This window comes from Oncorhynchus mykiss, chromosome 28 (assembly GCF_013265735.2).
Source record: "Oncorhynchus mykiss isolate Arlee chromosome 28, USDA_OmykA_1.1, whole genome shotgun sequence".
In the NCBI taxonomy this organism is placed as follows: Eukaryota; Metazoa; Chordata; class Actinopteri; order Salmoniformes; family Salmonidae; genus Oncorhynchus; species Oncorhynchus mykiss.
In genome coordinates, this window is record NC_048592.1 from 23,892,772 (window position 1) to 23,911,357 (window position 18,586).

At 47.5% G+C, this 18,586-nt stretch overlaps 1 protein-coding gene across 8 annotated transcripts in view; it reads right to left on the reverse strand.

Annotated features, from left to right (window-relative positions):
* LOC110508187 (disco-interacting protein 2 homolog C) overlaps window positions 1-18,586 on the reverse strand; it is a 257,629-nt gene that overhangs the window by 104,918 nt on the left and 134,125 nt on the right. For 6 of the 8 annotated variants that reach the window (XM_036967148.1, XM_036967141.1, XM_036967142.1 and 3 more), the window contains 2 exons: window positions 2,574-2,684; window positions 916-1,068 (listed from right to left, as the gene is read on the reverse strand). In XM_036967148.1, coding sequence (XP_036823043.1) covers window positions 916-1,068; window positions 2,574-2,684 — 264 coding nt within the window. The remainder of the gene's footprint in view (window positions 1-915; window positions 1,069-2,573; window positions 2,685-18,586) is intronic. The other 2 variants (XM_036967145.1, XM_036967147.1) reach the window with 1 other exon arrangement.

Sequence of the window (18,586 nt, forward strand, 5' to 3'; positions counted from 1 at the left end):
CATGTCAGTACTAGCTTCTTTCTGCTCCTGACACTGACAGACTGGGGACGTTTGATCTGTAACGTCTCTGGAGTGTCATCAACTCTAGTGCTAAAATACTACTGAACTGAAGTGTTAAATTGCTGTTGCATCTAAATGGATGCTATGCTTAAAAAGTATTTCTATATGCACAATATCAAGAGGAAACAACTTAATCATACATTAACGTTGATTAGACTTTTATATTGACTCATTTAGTTGTAATTACATCCAGTCAAGAAATAACGTAGATACTCTTCAACAACGTATGTGATAAATTGATGTATTTCCAACCCAGGCTGATTGAACTGACCAACACACACACGGAGTATAACAAAAATGAGCAACACCTTCGTAATATTAAGTTGCACACACACACAATCCATGTCTTAACTGTCTCAAGGCTTCAAAATCATTATTTAACCTGTCTCCTCCTCTTCATCTACACTGATTCAAGTGGATTTAACAAGTGACATCAATAAGGGATCATAACTTTCACCTGGGTTCACCTGGTCAGTCTCATGGAAAGAGCAGCTGTTCTTAATGTTTTGTATCCAGAGTGTATACTGTTCTACTCTTCCTGATTGACTAAACATCAGATTAAACACACACATTAGTGACACTGAATGAGTGAGTTAGTGAGGGGCAGGGACAGGGACAGGGGCAGGGACAGGCTGGAGGCATATTCACGCCTCCAGGGTGAAGATTCTCCTAGGTACAGATCTAGGATCAGTTTCCGCTCCCCCAATCCTAACCTAAACCATAAGTGGGAAAAATGCAAAACTGACCCAAGATCACGACCAGGGACAATGTCACCCTACATCAATCTTCAGGCGTACACACACACGCCACACACATACACAGTGCAGTGGAGCAGTCCCAGGCTGCTATGATTACCTTGGTGTCCTATATGTTCCTCACCTGGGGGAGTGTAGGCATCCATGGAGGACTGCACGACCAGGGAGCGGCGCTTGGAGGGCATGGGTACTGCCATCTTACCACGCTCCTTCTGTTTGGCAAGAGCTGCCTGCACAGCCTCTGTGTGGACATCTGCAAAACACACAGCGCAGGACAGACATGTTGGAAGACCTGACAAACTCCCAGTTTTCAGGTTAATTACGGGACAAATTAAATGAGTCTGTGGAATGTATATTTCACTAAACAATATATACTATATATAATTAGAACAAGGACAACAATTACAGTATATATTGTAGCTAAAGTATATTATTTTGAAAAGCATAGGCTTAGAAGATTGGGATGAAATAATCACTGTGAATGTAGCCGAAATACTACTTCAGAAGTTCCACAGTGTATGTACAGTAACAAGCAACATTGTTCATTGTCGATACTCTCAAGGTGGTAGTTGTCTTCTTCTACACTGGGGACTTCACCGCTGTTGGCTTCTCACAAAAGCAAGACGACATCTCACTCTAAGTGGACTAATCTAACCAAACAATAGGCTGATAAAACATTGTGCCATAATGTAACTTATAAAAGATCATAAAGAAAGAGTTTGGTTTTAGTGAGGAAAAACTATTGCCAGTAACCTATGCCCTTTATGTCTCGATGCTTTAGTGGCCCTGTTTAGTAACGGCCATTGAGAACAGACTCTGGTTGTATCCCAAATGGCACCCCATTCCTTTTCTAGTGCTCCACTTTGACCGGAGCCCTATGTACTCTGGTCAAAAGTAGTACACCAGAAAGGCAATAGGGTGCCATTTGGGACGCATCCAAAGCCTTTGTGGTTGTCATGTATTCTTTAATTCAACATGAATCCTGTTTTATAGGGCTGTATTCTAGGAACTTGTGTGCCCATTGGCTGCTCCCTCTATGTCTGGGTCTGAATAATGTCTCCAGACAACTGAAGCTTAATGTGAGATCATTGTGTCCAGCCCTATAATAGGCTATTATTAAGAGCACCAATAGCTGTGTGTAAAGCAAAGCACTGGTAAAATACAACAAAAACCATGATGCAAACCAACAGGAAGTATGGTGCCATTTGGGGCACAGAAAATGTGTGTTTCTAAGACAAAGCTAGAACACAGTGCCAGAATCTGTGGTTGGTATGTTGAGTCATTTGTCTGCAAACCACAGAAATGATTAGCCTTTTGATATATATATATATATATATATATATGAAGTGGTTCATTGGTCTAAATAGGAGTGATAAACAGCATTGGGGTGGTAAATAAAAAGCTTGTTTTTATGCATTTAGCATTAATAGTATAAAAAACAACGCTCTTGGTAATCCAAATTAATTATGTTACCACAAACCAAATGTAATTTAGTGTTTAAAATGCAGTTCTCCATTAGTGCTTCTATACTGTCCTATAGTAACTGCCAAGTTGCTAACTGTACTTCAGGAAGACAACTCACAGAGCTGAATGTACAACCAGGTGCATGGTGAAAAAAGGGTATTCAAAATAGAAGAGAAACTACAGCACACTGGTAATACTGGGTTTTTGTCATTTGTATTACGTTTCCAACTGTATACCATGAGCTTGAGTTTTGTGTTACTGTTTGTGATGTGTTGAAAGGTGTTTCTGGCGTACCTGATCTGTAGCGTTCGTCCCGGGAGCCAGAGGAGCGGCGGCGGTGGTAGCGAGAGGAGGAGCCGGGGGTGACAGGAGTTCTCCTCTCGTGGGGCACAGAAGGGTCCATCCCTTGGGTGGAGAGGGAGAAGACAGAGTTAACTACATTACAGCCTGACCACCATCAGCACTGTACCTGTTGCTACAGTACAGCCTGACCACCATCAGCACTGTACCTGTACAGCCTGACCACCATCAGCACTGCACCTGTTACTACAGTACAGCCTGACCACCATCAGCACTGCACCTGTTACTACATTACAGCCTGACCACCATCAGCACTGTACCTGTTGCTACAGTACAGCCTGACCACCATCAGCACTGTACCTGTTACTACAGTACAGCCTGACCACCATCAGCACTGCACCTGTTACTACAGTACAGCCTGACCACCATCAGCACTGTACCAGTTACTACAGTACAGCCTGACCACCATCAGCACTGTACCTGTTGCTACAGTACAGCCTGACCACCATCAGCACTGTACCTGTTACTACAGTACAGCCTGACCACCATCAGCACTGCACCTGTTACTACAGTACAGCCTGACCACCATCAGCACTGCACCATTTACTACAGTACAGCCTGACCACCATCAGCACTGCACCTGTTACTACAGTACAGCCTGACCACCATCAGCACTGCACCTGTTACTACAGTACAGCCTGACCACCATCAGCACTGTACCTGTACAGCCTGACCACCATCAGCACTGTACCTGTTACTACAGTACAGCCTGACCACCATCAGCACTGTACCTGTTACTACAGTACAGCCTGAACACCATCAGCACTGCACCTGTTACTACAGTACAGCCTGACCACCATCAGCACTGTACCTGTTACTACAGTACAGCCTGACCACCATCAGCACTGTACCTGTACAGCCTGACCACCATCAGCACTGTACCTGTACAGCCTGACCACCATCAGCACTGTACCTGTACAGCCTGACCACATCAGCACTGTACCTGTTACTACAGTACAGCCTGACCACCATCAGCACTGCACCTGTTACTACAGTACAGCCTGACCACCATCAGCACTGTACCTGTTACTACAGTACAGCCTGACCACCATCAGCACTGTACCTGTACAGCCTGACCACCATCAGCACTGTACCTGTTACTACAGTACAGCCTGACCACCATCAGCACTGCACCTGTTACTACAGTACAGCCTGACCACCATCAGCACTGTACCTGTTACTACAGTACAGCCTGACCACCATCAGCACTACACCTGTTACTACATTACAGCCTGACCACCATCAGCACTGTACCTGTTACTACAGTACAGCCTGACCACCATCAGCACTGCACCTGTTACTACAGTACAGCCTGACCACCATCAGCACTGTACCCATTACTACAGTACAGCCTGACCACCATCAGCACTGTACCTGTTACTACAGTACAGCCTGACCACCATCAGCACTGTACCTGTACAGCCTGACCACCATCAGCACTGTACCTGTTAATACAGTACAGCCTGACCACCATCAGCACTGCACCTGTTACTACAGTACAGCCTGACCACCATCAGCACTGTACCTGTTACTACAGTACAGCCTGACCACCATCAGCACTGTACCTGTTACTACAGTACAACCTGACCACCATCAGCACTGTACCTGTACAGCCTGACCACCATCAGCACTGCACCTGTTACTACAGTACAGCCTGACCACCATCAGCACTGTACCTGTTACTACAGTACAGCCTGACCACCATCAGCACTGTACCTGTACAGCCTGGCCACCATCAGCACTGTACCTGTTACTACAGTACAGCCTGACCACCATCAGCACTGCACCTGTTACTACAGTACAGCCTGACCACCATCAGCACTGTACCTGTTACTACAGTACAGCCTGACCACCATCAGCACTGTACCTGTACAGCCTGACCACCATCAGCACTGTACCTGTTACTACAGTACAGCCTGACCACCATCAGCACTGCACCTGTTACTACAGTACAGCCTGACCACCATCAGCACTGTACCTGTTACTACAGTACAGCCTGACCACCATCAGCACTGTACCTGTTACTACAGTACAGCCTGACCACCATCAGCACTGTACCTGTTACTACAGTACAGCCTGACCACCATCAGCACTGTACATGTTACTACAGTACAGCCTGACCACCATCAGCACTGCACCTGTTACTACAGTACAGCCTGACCACCATCAGCACTGTACCTGTTACTACAGTACAGCCTGACCACCATCAGCACTGTACCTGTTACTACAGTACAGCCTGACCACCATCAGTACTGCACCTGTTACTACAGTACAGCCTGACCACCATCAGCACTGTACCTGTACAGCCTGACCACCATCAGCACTGCACCTGTTACTACAGTACAGCCTGACCACCATCAGCACTGCACCTGTTACTACAGTACAGCCTGACCACCATCAGCACTGCACCTGTTACTACAGTACAGCCTGACCACCATCAGCACTGCACCTGTTACTACAGTACAGCCTGACCACCATCAGCACTGTACCTGTTACTACAGTACAGCCTGACCACCATCAGCACTGTACCTGTTACTACAGTACAGCCTGACCACCATCAGCACTGTACCTGTTACTACAGTACAGCCTGACCACCATCAGCACTGTACCTGTTACTACAGTACAGCCTGACCACCATCAGCACTGTACCTGGTACTACAGTACAGCCTGACCACCATCAGCACTGTACCTGTTACTACAGTACAGCCTGACCACCATCAGCACTGTACCTGTTACTTCAGTACAGCCTGACCACCATCAGCACTGTACCTGTTACTACAGTACAGCCTGACCACCATCAGCACTGTACCTGTTACTACAGTACAGCCTGACCACCATCAGCACTGTACCTGTTACTACAGTACAGCCTGACCACCATCAGCACTGTACCTGTTACTACAATACAGCCTGACCACCATCAGCACTGTACCTGTTACTACAGTACAGCCTGACCACCATCAGCACTGTACCTGGTACTACAGTACAGCCTGACCACCATCAGCACTGTACCTGTTACTACAGTACAGCCTGACCACCATCAGCACTGTACCTGTTACTACAGTACAGCCTGACCACCATCAGCACTGTACCTGTTACTACAGTACAGCCTGACCACCATCAGCACTGTACCTGTTACTACAGTACAGCCTGACCACCATCAGCACTGTACCTGTTACTACAGTACAGCCTGACCACCATCAGCACTGTACCTGTTACTACAGTACAACCTGACCACCATCAGCACTGTACCTGTACAGCCTGACCACCATCAGCACTGCACCTGTTACTACAGTACAGCCTGACCACCATCAGCACTGTACCTGTTACTACAGTACAGCCTGACCACCATCAGCACTGTACCTGTACAGCCTGGCCACCATCAGCACTGTACCTGTTACTACAGTACAGCCTGACCACCATCAGCACTGCACCTGTTACTACAGTACAGCCTGACCACCATCAGCACTGTACCTGTTACTACAGTACAGCCTGACCACCATCAGCACTGTACCTGTACAGCCTGACCACCATCAGCACTGTACCTGTTACTACAGTACAGCCTGACCACCATCAGCACTGCACCTGTTACTACAGTACAGCCTGACCACCATCAGCACTGTACCTGTTACTACAGTACAGCCTGACCACCATCAGCACTGTACCTGTTACTACAGTACAGCCTGACCACCATCAGCACTGTACCTGTACAGCCTGACCACCATCAGCACTGTACCTGTTACTACAGTACAGCCTGACCACCATCAGCACTGTACATGTTACTACAGTACAGCCTGACCACCATCAGCACTGCACCTGTTACTACAGTACAGCCTGACCACCATCAGCACTGTACCTGTTACTACAGTACAGCCTGACCACCATCAGCACTGTACCTGTTACTACAGTACAGCCTGACCACCATCAGCACTGCACCTGTTACTACAGTACAGCCTGACCACCATCAGCACTGTACCTGTACAGCCTGACCACCATCAGCACTGCACCTGTTACTACAGTACAGCCTGACCACCATCAGCACTGCACCTGTTACTACAGTACAGCCTGACCACCATCAGCACTGCACCTGTTACTACAGTACAGCCTGACCACCATCAGCACTGTACCTGTTACTACAGTACAGCCTGACCACCATCAGCACTGTACCTGGTACTACAGTACAACCTGACCACCATCAGCACTGTACCTGTTACTACAGTACAGCCTGACCACCATCAGCACTGTACCTGTTACTACAGTACAGCCTGACCACCATCAGCACTGTACCTGTTACTACAGTACAGCCTGACCACCATCAGCACTGTACCTGTTACTACAGTACAGCCTGACCACCATCAGCACTGTACCTGTACAGCCTGACCACCATCAGCACTGTACCTGTTACTACAGTACAGCCTGACCACCATCAGCACTGTACATGTTACTACAGTACAGCCTGACCACCATCAGCACTGCACCTGTTACTACAGTACAGCCTGACCACCATCAGCACTGTACCTGTTACTACAGTACAGCCTGACCACCATCAGCACTGTACCTGTTACTACAGTACAGCCTGACCACCATCAGTACTGCACCTGTTACTACAGTACAGCCTGACCACCATCAGCACTGTACCTGTACAGCCTGACCACCATCAGCACTGCACCTGTTACTACAGTACAGCCTGACCACCATCAGCACTGCACCTGTTACTACAGTACAGCCTGACCACCATCAGCACTGCACCTGTTACTACAGTACAGCCTGACCACCATCAGCACTGCACCTGTTACTACAGTACAGCCTGACCACCATCAGCACTGTACCTGTTACTACAGTACAGCCTGACCACCATCAGCACTGTACCTGTTACTACAGTACAGCCTGACCACCATCAGCACTGTACCTGTTACTACAGTACAGCCTGACCACCATCAGCACTGTACCTGTTACTTCAGTACAGCCTGACCACCATCAGCACTGTACCTGGTACTACAGTACAGCCTGACCACCATCAGCACTGTACCTGTTACTACAGTACAGCCTGACCACCATCAGCACTGTACCTGTTACTACAGTACAGCCTGACCACCATCAGCACTGTACCTGTTACTACAGTACAGCCTGACCACCATCAGCACTGTACCTGTTACTACAGTACAGCCTGACCACCATCAGCACTGTACCTGTTACTACAGTACAGCCTGACCACCATCAGCACTGTACCTGTTACTACAATACAGCCTGACCACCATCAGCACTGTACCTGTTACTACAGTACAGCCTGACCACCATCAGCACTGTACCTGGTACTACAGTACAGCCTGACCACCATCAGCACTGTACCTGTTACTACAGTACAGCCTGACCACCATCAGCACTGTACCTGTTACTACAGTACAGCCTGACCACCATCAGCACTGTACCTGTTACTACAGTACAGCCTGACCACCATCAGCACTGTACCTGTTACTACAGTACAGCCTGACCACCATCAGCACTGTACCTGTTACTACAGTACAGCCTGACCACCATCAGCACTGTACCTGGTACTACAGTACAGCCTGACCACCATCAGCACTGTACCTGTTACTACAGTACAACCTGACCACCATCAGCACTGTACCTGTACAGCCTGACCACCATCAGCACTGCACCTGTTACTACAGTACAGCCTGACCACCATCAGCACTGTACCTGTTACTACAGTACAGCCTGACCACCATCAGCACTGTACCTGTACAGCCTGGCCACCATCAGCACTGTACCTGTTACTACAGTACAGCCTGACCACCATCAGCACTGCACCTGTTACTACAGTACAGCCTGACCACCATCAGCACTGTACCTGTTACTACAGTACAGCCTGACCACCATCAGCACTGTACCTGTACAGCCTGACCACCATCAGCACTGTACCTGTTACTACAGTACAGCCTGACCACCATCAGCACTGCACCTGTTACTACAGTACAGCCTGACCACCATCAGCACTGTACCTGTTACTACAGTACAGCCTGACCACCATCAGCACTGTACCTGTTACTACAGTACAGCCTGACCACCATCAGCACTGTACCTGTACAGCCTGACCACCATCAGCACTGTACCTGTTACTACAGTACAGCCTGACCACCATCAGCACTGTACATGTTACTACAGTACAGCCTGACCACCATCAGCACTGCACCTGTTACTACAGTACAGCCTGACCACCATCAGCACTGTACCTGTTACTACAGTACAGCCTGACCACCATCAGCACTGTACCTGTTACTACAGTACAGCCTGACCACCATCAGCACTGCACCTGTTACTACAGTACAGCCTGACCACCATCAGCACTGTACCTGTACAGCCTGACCACCATCAGCACTGCACCTGTTACTACAGTACAGCCTGACCACCATCAGCACTGCACCTGTTACTACAGTACAGCCTGACCACCATCAGCACTGCACCTGTTACTACAGTACAGCCTGACCACCATCAGCACTGTACCTGTTACTACAGTACAGCCTGACCACCATCAGCACTGTACCTGGTACTACAGTACAGCCTGACCACCATCAGCACTGTACCTGTTACTACAGTACAGCCTGACCACCATCAGCACTGTACCTGTTACTACAGTACAGCCTGACCACCATCAGCACTGTACCTGTTACTACAGTACAGCCTGACCACCATCAGCACTGTACCTGTTACTACAGTACAGCCTGACCACCATCAGCACTGTACCTGTTACTACAATACAGCCTGACCACCATCAGCACTGTACCTGTTACTACAGTACAGCCTGACCACCATCAGCACTGTACCTGTTACTACAGTACAGCCTGACCACCATCAGCACTGTACCTGTTACTACAGTACAGCCTGACCACCATCAGCACTGTACCTGTACAGCCTGGCCACCATCAGCACTGTACCTGTTACTACAGTACAGCCTGACCACCATCAGCACTGCACCTGTTACTACAGTACAGCCTGACCACCATCAGCACTGTACCTGTTACTACAGTACAGCCTGACCACCATCAGCACTGTACCTGTACAGCCTGACCACCATCAGCACTGTACCTGTTACTACAGTACAGCCTGACCACCATCAGCACTGCACCTGTTACTACAGTACAGCCTGACCACCATCAGCACTGTACCTGTTACTACAGTACAGCCTGACCACCATCAGCACTGTACCTGTTACTACAGTACAGCCTGACCACCATCAGCACTGTACCTGTACAGCCTGACCACCATCAGCACTGTACCTGTTACTACAGTACAGCCTGACCACCATCAGCACTGTACATGTTACTACAGTACAGCCTGACCACCATCAGCACTGCACCTGTTACTACAGTACAGCCTGACCACCATCAGCACTGTACCTGTTACTACAGTACAGCCTGACCACCATCAGCACTGTACCTGTTACTACAGTACAGCCTGACCACCATCAGCACTGCACCTGTTACTACAGTACAGCCTGACCACCATCAGCACTGTACCTGTACAGCCTGACCACCATCAGCACTGCACCTGTTACTACAGTACAGCCTGACCACCATCAGCACTGCACCTGTTACTACAGTACAGCCTGACCACCATCAGCACTGCACCTGTTACTACAGTACAGCCTGACCACCATCAGCACTGTACCTGTTACTACAGTACAGCCTGACCACCATCAGCACTGTACCTGGTACTACAGTACAACCTGACCACCATCAGCACTGTACCTGTTACTACAGTACAGCCTGACCACCATCAGCACTGTACCTGTTACTACAGTACAGCCTGACCACCATCAGCACTGTACCTGTTACTACAGTACAGCCTGACCACCATCAGCACTGTACCTGTTACTACAGTACAGCCTGACCACCATCAGCACTGTACCTGTACAGCCTGACCACCATCAGCACTGTACCTGTTACTACAGTACAGCCTGACCACCATCAGCACTGTACATGTTACTACAGTACAGCCTGACCACCATCAGCACTGCACCTGTTACTACAGTACAGCCTGACCACCATCAGCACTGTACCTGTTACTACAGTACAGCCTGACCACCATCAGCACTGTACCTGTTACTACAGTACAGCCTGACCACCATCAGTACTGCACCTGTTACTACAGTACAGCCTGACCACCATCAGCACTGTACCTGTACAGCCTGACCACCATCAGCACTGCACCTGTTACTACAGTACAGCCTGACCACCATCAGCACTGCACCTGTTACTACAGTACAGCCTGACCACCATCAGCACTGCACCTGTTACTACAGTACAGCCTGACCACCATCAGCACTGCACCTGTTACTACAGTACAGCCTGACCACCATCAGCACTGTACCTGTTACTACAGTACAGCCTGACCACCATCAGCACTGTACCTGTTACTACAGTACAGCCTGACCACCATCAGCACTGTACCTGTTACTACAGTACAGCCTGACCACCATCAGCACTGTACCTGTTACTACAGTACAGCCTGACCACCATCAGCACTGTACCTGGTACTACAGTACAGCCTGACCACCATCAGCACTGTACCTGTTACTACAGTACAGCCTGACCACCATCAGCACTGTACCTGTTACTACAGTACAGCCTGACCACCATCAGCACTGTACCTGTTACTACAGTACAGCCTGACCACCATCAGCACTGTACCTGTTACTACAGTACAGCCTGACCACCATCAGCACTGTACCTGTTACTACAGTACAGCCTGACCACCATCAGCACTGTACCTGTTACTACAATACAGCCTGACCACCATCAGCACTGTACCTGTTACTACAGTACAGCCTGACCACCATCAGCACTGTACCTGGTACTACAGTACAGCCTGACCACCATCAGCACTGTACCTGTTACTACAGTACAGCCTGACCACCATCAGCACTGTACCTGTTACTACAGTACAGCCTGACCACCATCAGCACTGTACCTGTTACTACAGTACAGCCTGACCACCATCAGCACTGTACCTGTTACTACAGTACAGCCTGACCACCATCAGCACTGTACCTGTTACTACAGTACAGCCTGACCACCATCAGCACTGTACCTGGTACTACAGTACAGCCTGACCACCATCAGCACTGTACCTGTTACTACAGTACAACCTGACCACCATCAGCACTGTACCTGTACAGCCTGACCACCATCAGCACTGCACCTGTTACTACAGTACAGCCTGACCACCATCAGCACTGTACCTGTTACTACAGTACAGCCTGACCACCATCAGCACTGTACCTGTACAGCCTGGCCACCATCAGCACTGTACCTGTTACTACAGTACAGCCTGACCACCATCAGCACTGCACCTGTTACTACAGTACAGCCTGACCACCATCAGCACTGTACCTGTTACTACAGTACAGCCTGACCACCATCAGCACTGTACCTGTACAGCCTGACCACCATCAGCACTGTACCTGTTACTACAGTACAGCCTGACCACCATCAGCACTGCACCTGTTACTACAGTACAGCCTGACCACCATCAGCACTGTACCTGTTACTACAGTACAGCCTGACCACCATCAGCACTGTACCTGTTACTACAGTACAGCCTGACCACCATCAGCACTGTACCTGTACAGCCTGACCACCATCAGCACTGTACCTGTTACTACAGTACAGCCTGACCACCATCAGCACTGTACATGTTACTACAGTACAGCCTGACCACCATCAGCACTGCACCTGTTACTACAGTACAGCCTGACCACCATCAGCACTGCACCTGTTACTACAGTACAGCCTGACCACCATCAGCACTGCACCTGTTACTACAGTACAGCCTGACCACCATCAGCACTGTACCTGTTACTACAGTACAGCCTGACCACCATCAGCACTGTACCTGGTACTACAGTACAGCCTGACCACCATCAGCACTGTACCTGTTACTACAGTACAGCCTGACCACCATCAGCACTGTACCTGTTACTACAGTACAGCCTGACCACCATCAGCACTGTACCTGTTACTACAGTACAGCCTGACCACCATCAGCACTGTACCTGTTACTACAGTACAGCCTGACCACCATCAGCACTGTACCTGTTACTACAATACAGCCTGACCACCATCAGCACTGTACCTGTTACTACAGTACAGCCTGACCACCATCAGCACTGTACCTGGTACTACAGTACAGCCTGACCACCATCAGCACTGTACCTGTTACTACAGTACAGCCTGACCACCATCAGCACTGTACCTGTTACTACAGTACAGCCTGACCACCATCAGCACTGTACCTGTTACTACAGTACAGCCTGACCACCATCAGCACTGTACCTGTTACTACAGTACAGCCTGACCACCATCAGCACTGTACCTGTTACTACAGTACAGCCTGACCACCATCAGCACTGTACCTGGTACTACAGTACAGCCTGACCACCATCAGCACTGTACCTGTTACTACAGTACAGCCTGACCACCATCAGCACTGTACCTGTTACTACAATACAGATGCAGTTCCCATGGGTGGTACAGAAAGAACAATGCAGACTCTATTTTGCGGTTTTTGGATACTACGTATTTGTTCCTGCCAAAACCAGCACCTGGATCTATACACACTGCTGTGCACAGAGGTTTCTCTTTCTTTTGTGCACGGTAGATACTAGCCTATCATAGATGATATTATGAGCATATAGTAGTGTAGTATACAGTAAAATGATTAAATGAATAGATGGACAAGGACAATTAATTCATTATACTGTCTGCATCAAACCGAGTATGACTATGATTTATTCTGACAGGCACCTGAACTCAACTTAATTTCACAATAGACTGTGAAACATCAACTGACATTATTGGACATTATTCTATTTTGTCTGGCAAGGGATTGTTAGGCTCAGTTAAAACGGAGGGTCCCAGCAATTAACCCTGTTTCATATTCAATCTATCAGGGGACTGGGTCCCTCAGCCTCTCATATGTTTGAGCAGAGCCCTATGGGCCCTGGTCAAAAGTAGTGCACTATATATGGAATAGGGTGCTATTTTGGACATAACCAGCCTCTCATTGTCAATTACAGCGCAGTGGCAATCAGCCCCTAAACCTGAACCTCAGCATGGAGCTCTTGGGATGAGATGATTTTCAGCGTAAATCCTAGGCTGTGGACACACAGAAACCAAACAAACACCCACCAGTTACTTTCATTTAAACTGCCTGCAATTGTTCCAGTCTTGAAGACAGTCTGCTAGCTAGACAGCACAAAGCTAGTGATCTATGACTGAAGCTATAATGGCTACATTACAGCACAACCCCAGAAGGTAAATCTCAGGTTCACGACAAAGAAACACTGAGCCACTCACTTCCCAGTCCTCAACACCAAAGCTCCAAGCAGCAGTCTGAGCAATGCAGCAGCTTATAATACTGTAGGTAAGTGTCCCATAAAGTGGATTACGTTCTGCTGGGCTATAACAGCCATTGGTTTAGCACTAAGAGACATGATAGATGCAGGATACCATTCCCTCTTTCTCCCTGTCGATCGAGAACACTCAGCAGCACCCCCCCCCCTCCACACACACACACCTTAAAGTAAATCAATCTCAGTCTCATCTGTTCTCCATCTGCCTCACACAGGGAAAGATGCTACATTCAATAAGAGGCTCGATGGAGGAGTCTGATCTCAATAGTGCTGCACTCGTCTTCTCCACTGACAGTGTTATTTAGGAGGACTATCTACCGCTATGCTGTAATAACAACATACGTAGACTGGTAAAGATTTCCGAAAGGTGTTTTGCTAGCGCCAATGTGCAATGTAACTGTTCCCCCTGAAGGGTGTCACCTATAATAGGGTTTGAATTAGAGCTACCTGTAATACAGAGATACTGGGTGATAGATAATGGTTTACTGGCAGACAACACTCCATAAACCTAGAATGGCTTGAGTCGAGGCTAGATAGAGAAAGTTTGTTGCTGGTGGTGTTCTAAATGGCAATACATATGCATGTACAGTAACACGCTCTCTGATACAGTAGTACTAACTTAACCTAGTTTTGTGAATCCCCTGATGAATGTACATCTTACTACCCCATTTAGTCCGTTTGTAATGGTCCTCCCCTTCCCAATCAATATCTTTTTTGAGACCAGTACAGTATCGGTTTTATGTATGTGCTCAGACTTTTCAGACTCACTGTGGTGCACTGGGCTAGAAAGGAAACAACCATCACACTACTGGTGTAACAGTCTGCTGTCTCAGCCTTTTATCGACTTCAGGCAAGCGTGATGCGAATGCTTGGTCTCATGGGAGGGTTGCAAAATTCTGGTAACTATGCCAACATTTCCAGGTTTTCCAGAATTCCTGGTTAGAGTCTTCTGGATTTCCTGTTTATTCCCTTCTAAATTTGTGATTTTTCCAAGTGGGAATTTGGGGAACGTTACTGTAATTTGTAACCCTAGTCAGAGGCCAGGCGTTCGCTTCACATTACACCTTTCTAACTGTTCTACAGTGGGAGTGTGTACTAGTTGTTATTACAATCCTGAGGAACGGTTCATCTTCCAATGGATTAATAGTCAGCGGCCCAAATGGCACCCTATTCCCTATATAGTGCACTTCTCTTGCTATCTAACCTCCAAACGAGCTTCAATGCCATACAACACTCCTTCCGTGGCATCCAACTGCTCTTAAACGCTAGTAAAACCAAATGCATGCTTTTCAACTGTTCGCTGCCTGCACCCGCCCGCCCGACCTAGAATATGTGGACATCTATAAGTACCTAGCAGTCTGGCTAGACTGTAAACTCTCCTTCCAGACTCATATCAAACATCTCCAATCCAAAATCAAATCTAGAATCGGCTTTCTATTTTGCAACAAAGCCTCCTTCACTCACGCCGCCAAACTTACCATAGTAAAACTGATTATCCTACCGATCCTCGACTTCGGCGATGTCATCTACAAAATAGCTTTCAATACTCTACTCAGCAAACTGGATGCAGTTTATCACAGTGCCATCCGTTTTGTTACTACAGCACCTTATACCACCCACCACTGCGACCTGTATACTTTAGTCGGCTGGCCCTCGCTACATATTCGTCGTCAGACCCACTGGCTCCAGGTCATCTACAAGTCCATGCTAGGTAAAGCTCCGCCTTATCTCAGTTCACTGGTCACGATGGCAACACCCACCTGTAGCACGCGCTCCAGCAGGTGTATCTCACTGATCATCCCAAAAGCCAACACCTCATTTGGCCGCCTCTCCTTCCAGTTCTTTGCTGCCTGTGACTGGAACGAATTGCAAAAATCGCTGAAGTTGGAGACTTTTATCTCCCTCACCAACTTTAAACATCTGCTATCTGAGCAGCTAACCGATCGCTGCAGCTGTACATAGTCCATTGGTAAATAGCCCACCCAATTTACCTACCTCATCCCCATACTGTTTTTATTTATTTACTTTTCTGCTCTTTTGCACACCAGTATCTCTACCTGCACATGACCATCTGATCATTTATCACTCCAGTGTTAATCTGCTAAATTGTAATTATTCGCCTACCTCCTCATGCCTTTTGCACACAATGTATATAGACTCTTTTTTTATTTTTTATTTTCTACTGTGTTATTGACTGTGTTATTTACTCCATGTGTAACTCTGTGTTGTTGTCTGTTCACACTGCTATGCTTTATCTTGGCCAGGTCGCAGTTGTAAATGAGAACTTAACTAGCCTTTCTGGTTAAATGAGAACTCAACTAGCCTACCTGGTTAAATAAAGGTGAAATAAAATAAAATAAATTAAAGCCCTATGATCCCTGGTTATAATCAATGCACTCAAAATAAGTGCACTATACAAGGAACAGGGTGCCATTTTAGACAAAGCCATGGACAAATCAGCCTGAATACTATAACAGTCTGACATTAAGACCCACAGCCTTTTGAAGGCATGAACAGCACTGAAATGAATGTGCTATCTGCTGCTGTTACACCTGTAACACCACGGTAGGTTTGCAGGGAATGTGATGGCTCTGTTTTAGATGAGAGATTTTACAGCACTTAGCTATCATAGAAAACTTAATGGGGCAAGCTCTTTAGTGAGCAGGTCTTGTGTTCAGAGGGACATAATGTGACGAGCTACAGGAGGTAATGTGTAATGGAAGGCCTCATGTTCATTATCCATGTCTTTTTATGGGCACAATGAGTGGACATGGGGGCATCTTTTACTCTAGCCATTTTTTTTACACTCTTGGCTAATTTAAGACATAGTATGGGTCCCAAATGACACCTTATTGCATTACATTTTACTTATTGTATTCAATGGGATATAAAGCAGGAATCCGCATGTCGTGGGCGACCCTATGCCAGCCCACTTCTTGTATGGCGTTTTTACTTTGAATGAAAACAAGGAGGCCTGAGATGCCTTGGGATGGCCTTCTGGGCAAGGTGTGTCTTTGCGTTAAATCCCGCCTACTCGAATGACCTTGCTGCAATGGCCTCGGAGCGATAGTAAAAATAAATTGCTTGCTAACAAACAAAGAGCCGACAAAGCCAACAAGCTAGATAACTTCTTTGCAGATAAACTGTCTTTGTAGCAAGAACGAAATAAACAAGTATTATTCTTGGTTCTTGGAATTGAATCAACTCGACCCTAAAAGAGAAAAAGACTGATCATGACCAATCCAGAAACATTGGAATTCATTTTGAAAGGTGGAAGAGTGACATCGAAATGGCCACCGTTCTCATTGACTGGTAACGTTAGGTAAGTGTTGGATTGCGTTTTTAACCTGCTAGCTACATTAGCGGCTAACCTTGGTGTGTTCAGTGTTCAAGCTGATCGGTGAAACCCGCATGATGTAAAAAGTGTCTAGGTTAGGCTATTTGATCGGAGAAATCGGCATGATTTAAAAAATTGCCCGTCTCATTAAATCGTCACACATTTTATCTCCAGCCTGTAGGCTACAGAAAAGGCCACATACTCTTTCTACCATATCCTATATCTGCTACATTATTTATGTTAGATAAAAACATTTGACAGAACGTTGGTGGAGCTCCAACAAATAGGTCCACAGACGATGCAATCTCAACCACACTGCACACTGCTCTAACCCATCTGGAAAAGAGGAATACCTATGTGAGAATGCTGTTCATCGACAGATGGGGCCACAGTGTCTCCTGACCCCTCCTGTCTCAGCCTCCAGTATTTATGCTGCAGTAGTTTATGTGTCGGGGGGCTAGGGTCAGTTTGTTATATCTGGAGTACTTCTCCTGTCCTATTCGGTGTCCTGTGTGAATCTAAGTGTGCGTTCTCTAATTCTCTCCTTCTCTCTTTCTCTCTCTCGGAGGACCTGAGCCCTAGGACCATGCCCCAGGACTACCTGACACGATGACTCCTTGCTGTCCCCAGTCCACCTGGCCGTGTTGCTGCTCCAGTTTCAACTGACCTGAGCCCTAGGACCATGCCCCAGGAATACCTGACATGATGACTCCTTGCTGTCCCCAGTCCACCTGACTGTGCTGCTGCTCCAGTTTCAACTGTTCTGCCTTATTATTATTCGACCATGCTGGTAATTTATGAACATTTGAACATCTTGACCATGTTCTGTTATAATCTCCACCCGGCACAGCCAGAAGAGGACTGGCCACCCCACATAGCCTGGTTCCTCTCTAGGTTTCTTCCTAGGTTTTGGCCTTTCTAGGGAGTTTTTCCTAGCCACCGTGCTTCTACCCCTCCATTGCTTGCTGTTTGGGGTTTTAGGCTGGGTTTCTGTACAGCACTTTGAGATATCAGCTGATGTACGAAGGGCTATATAAATACATTTGATTTGATTTGACTACAGCTCAGCATTTAACACCATAGTACCCTCCAAACTCGTCATCAAGCTCGAGACCCTGGGTCTCGACCCCGCCCTGTGCAACTGGGTATTGGACTTCCTGACGGGCTGCCCCCAGGTGGTGAGGGTAGGTAACAACATCT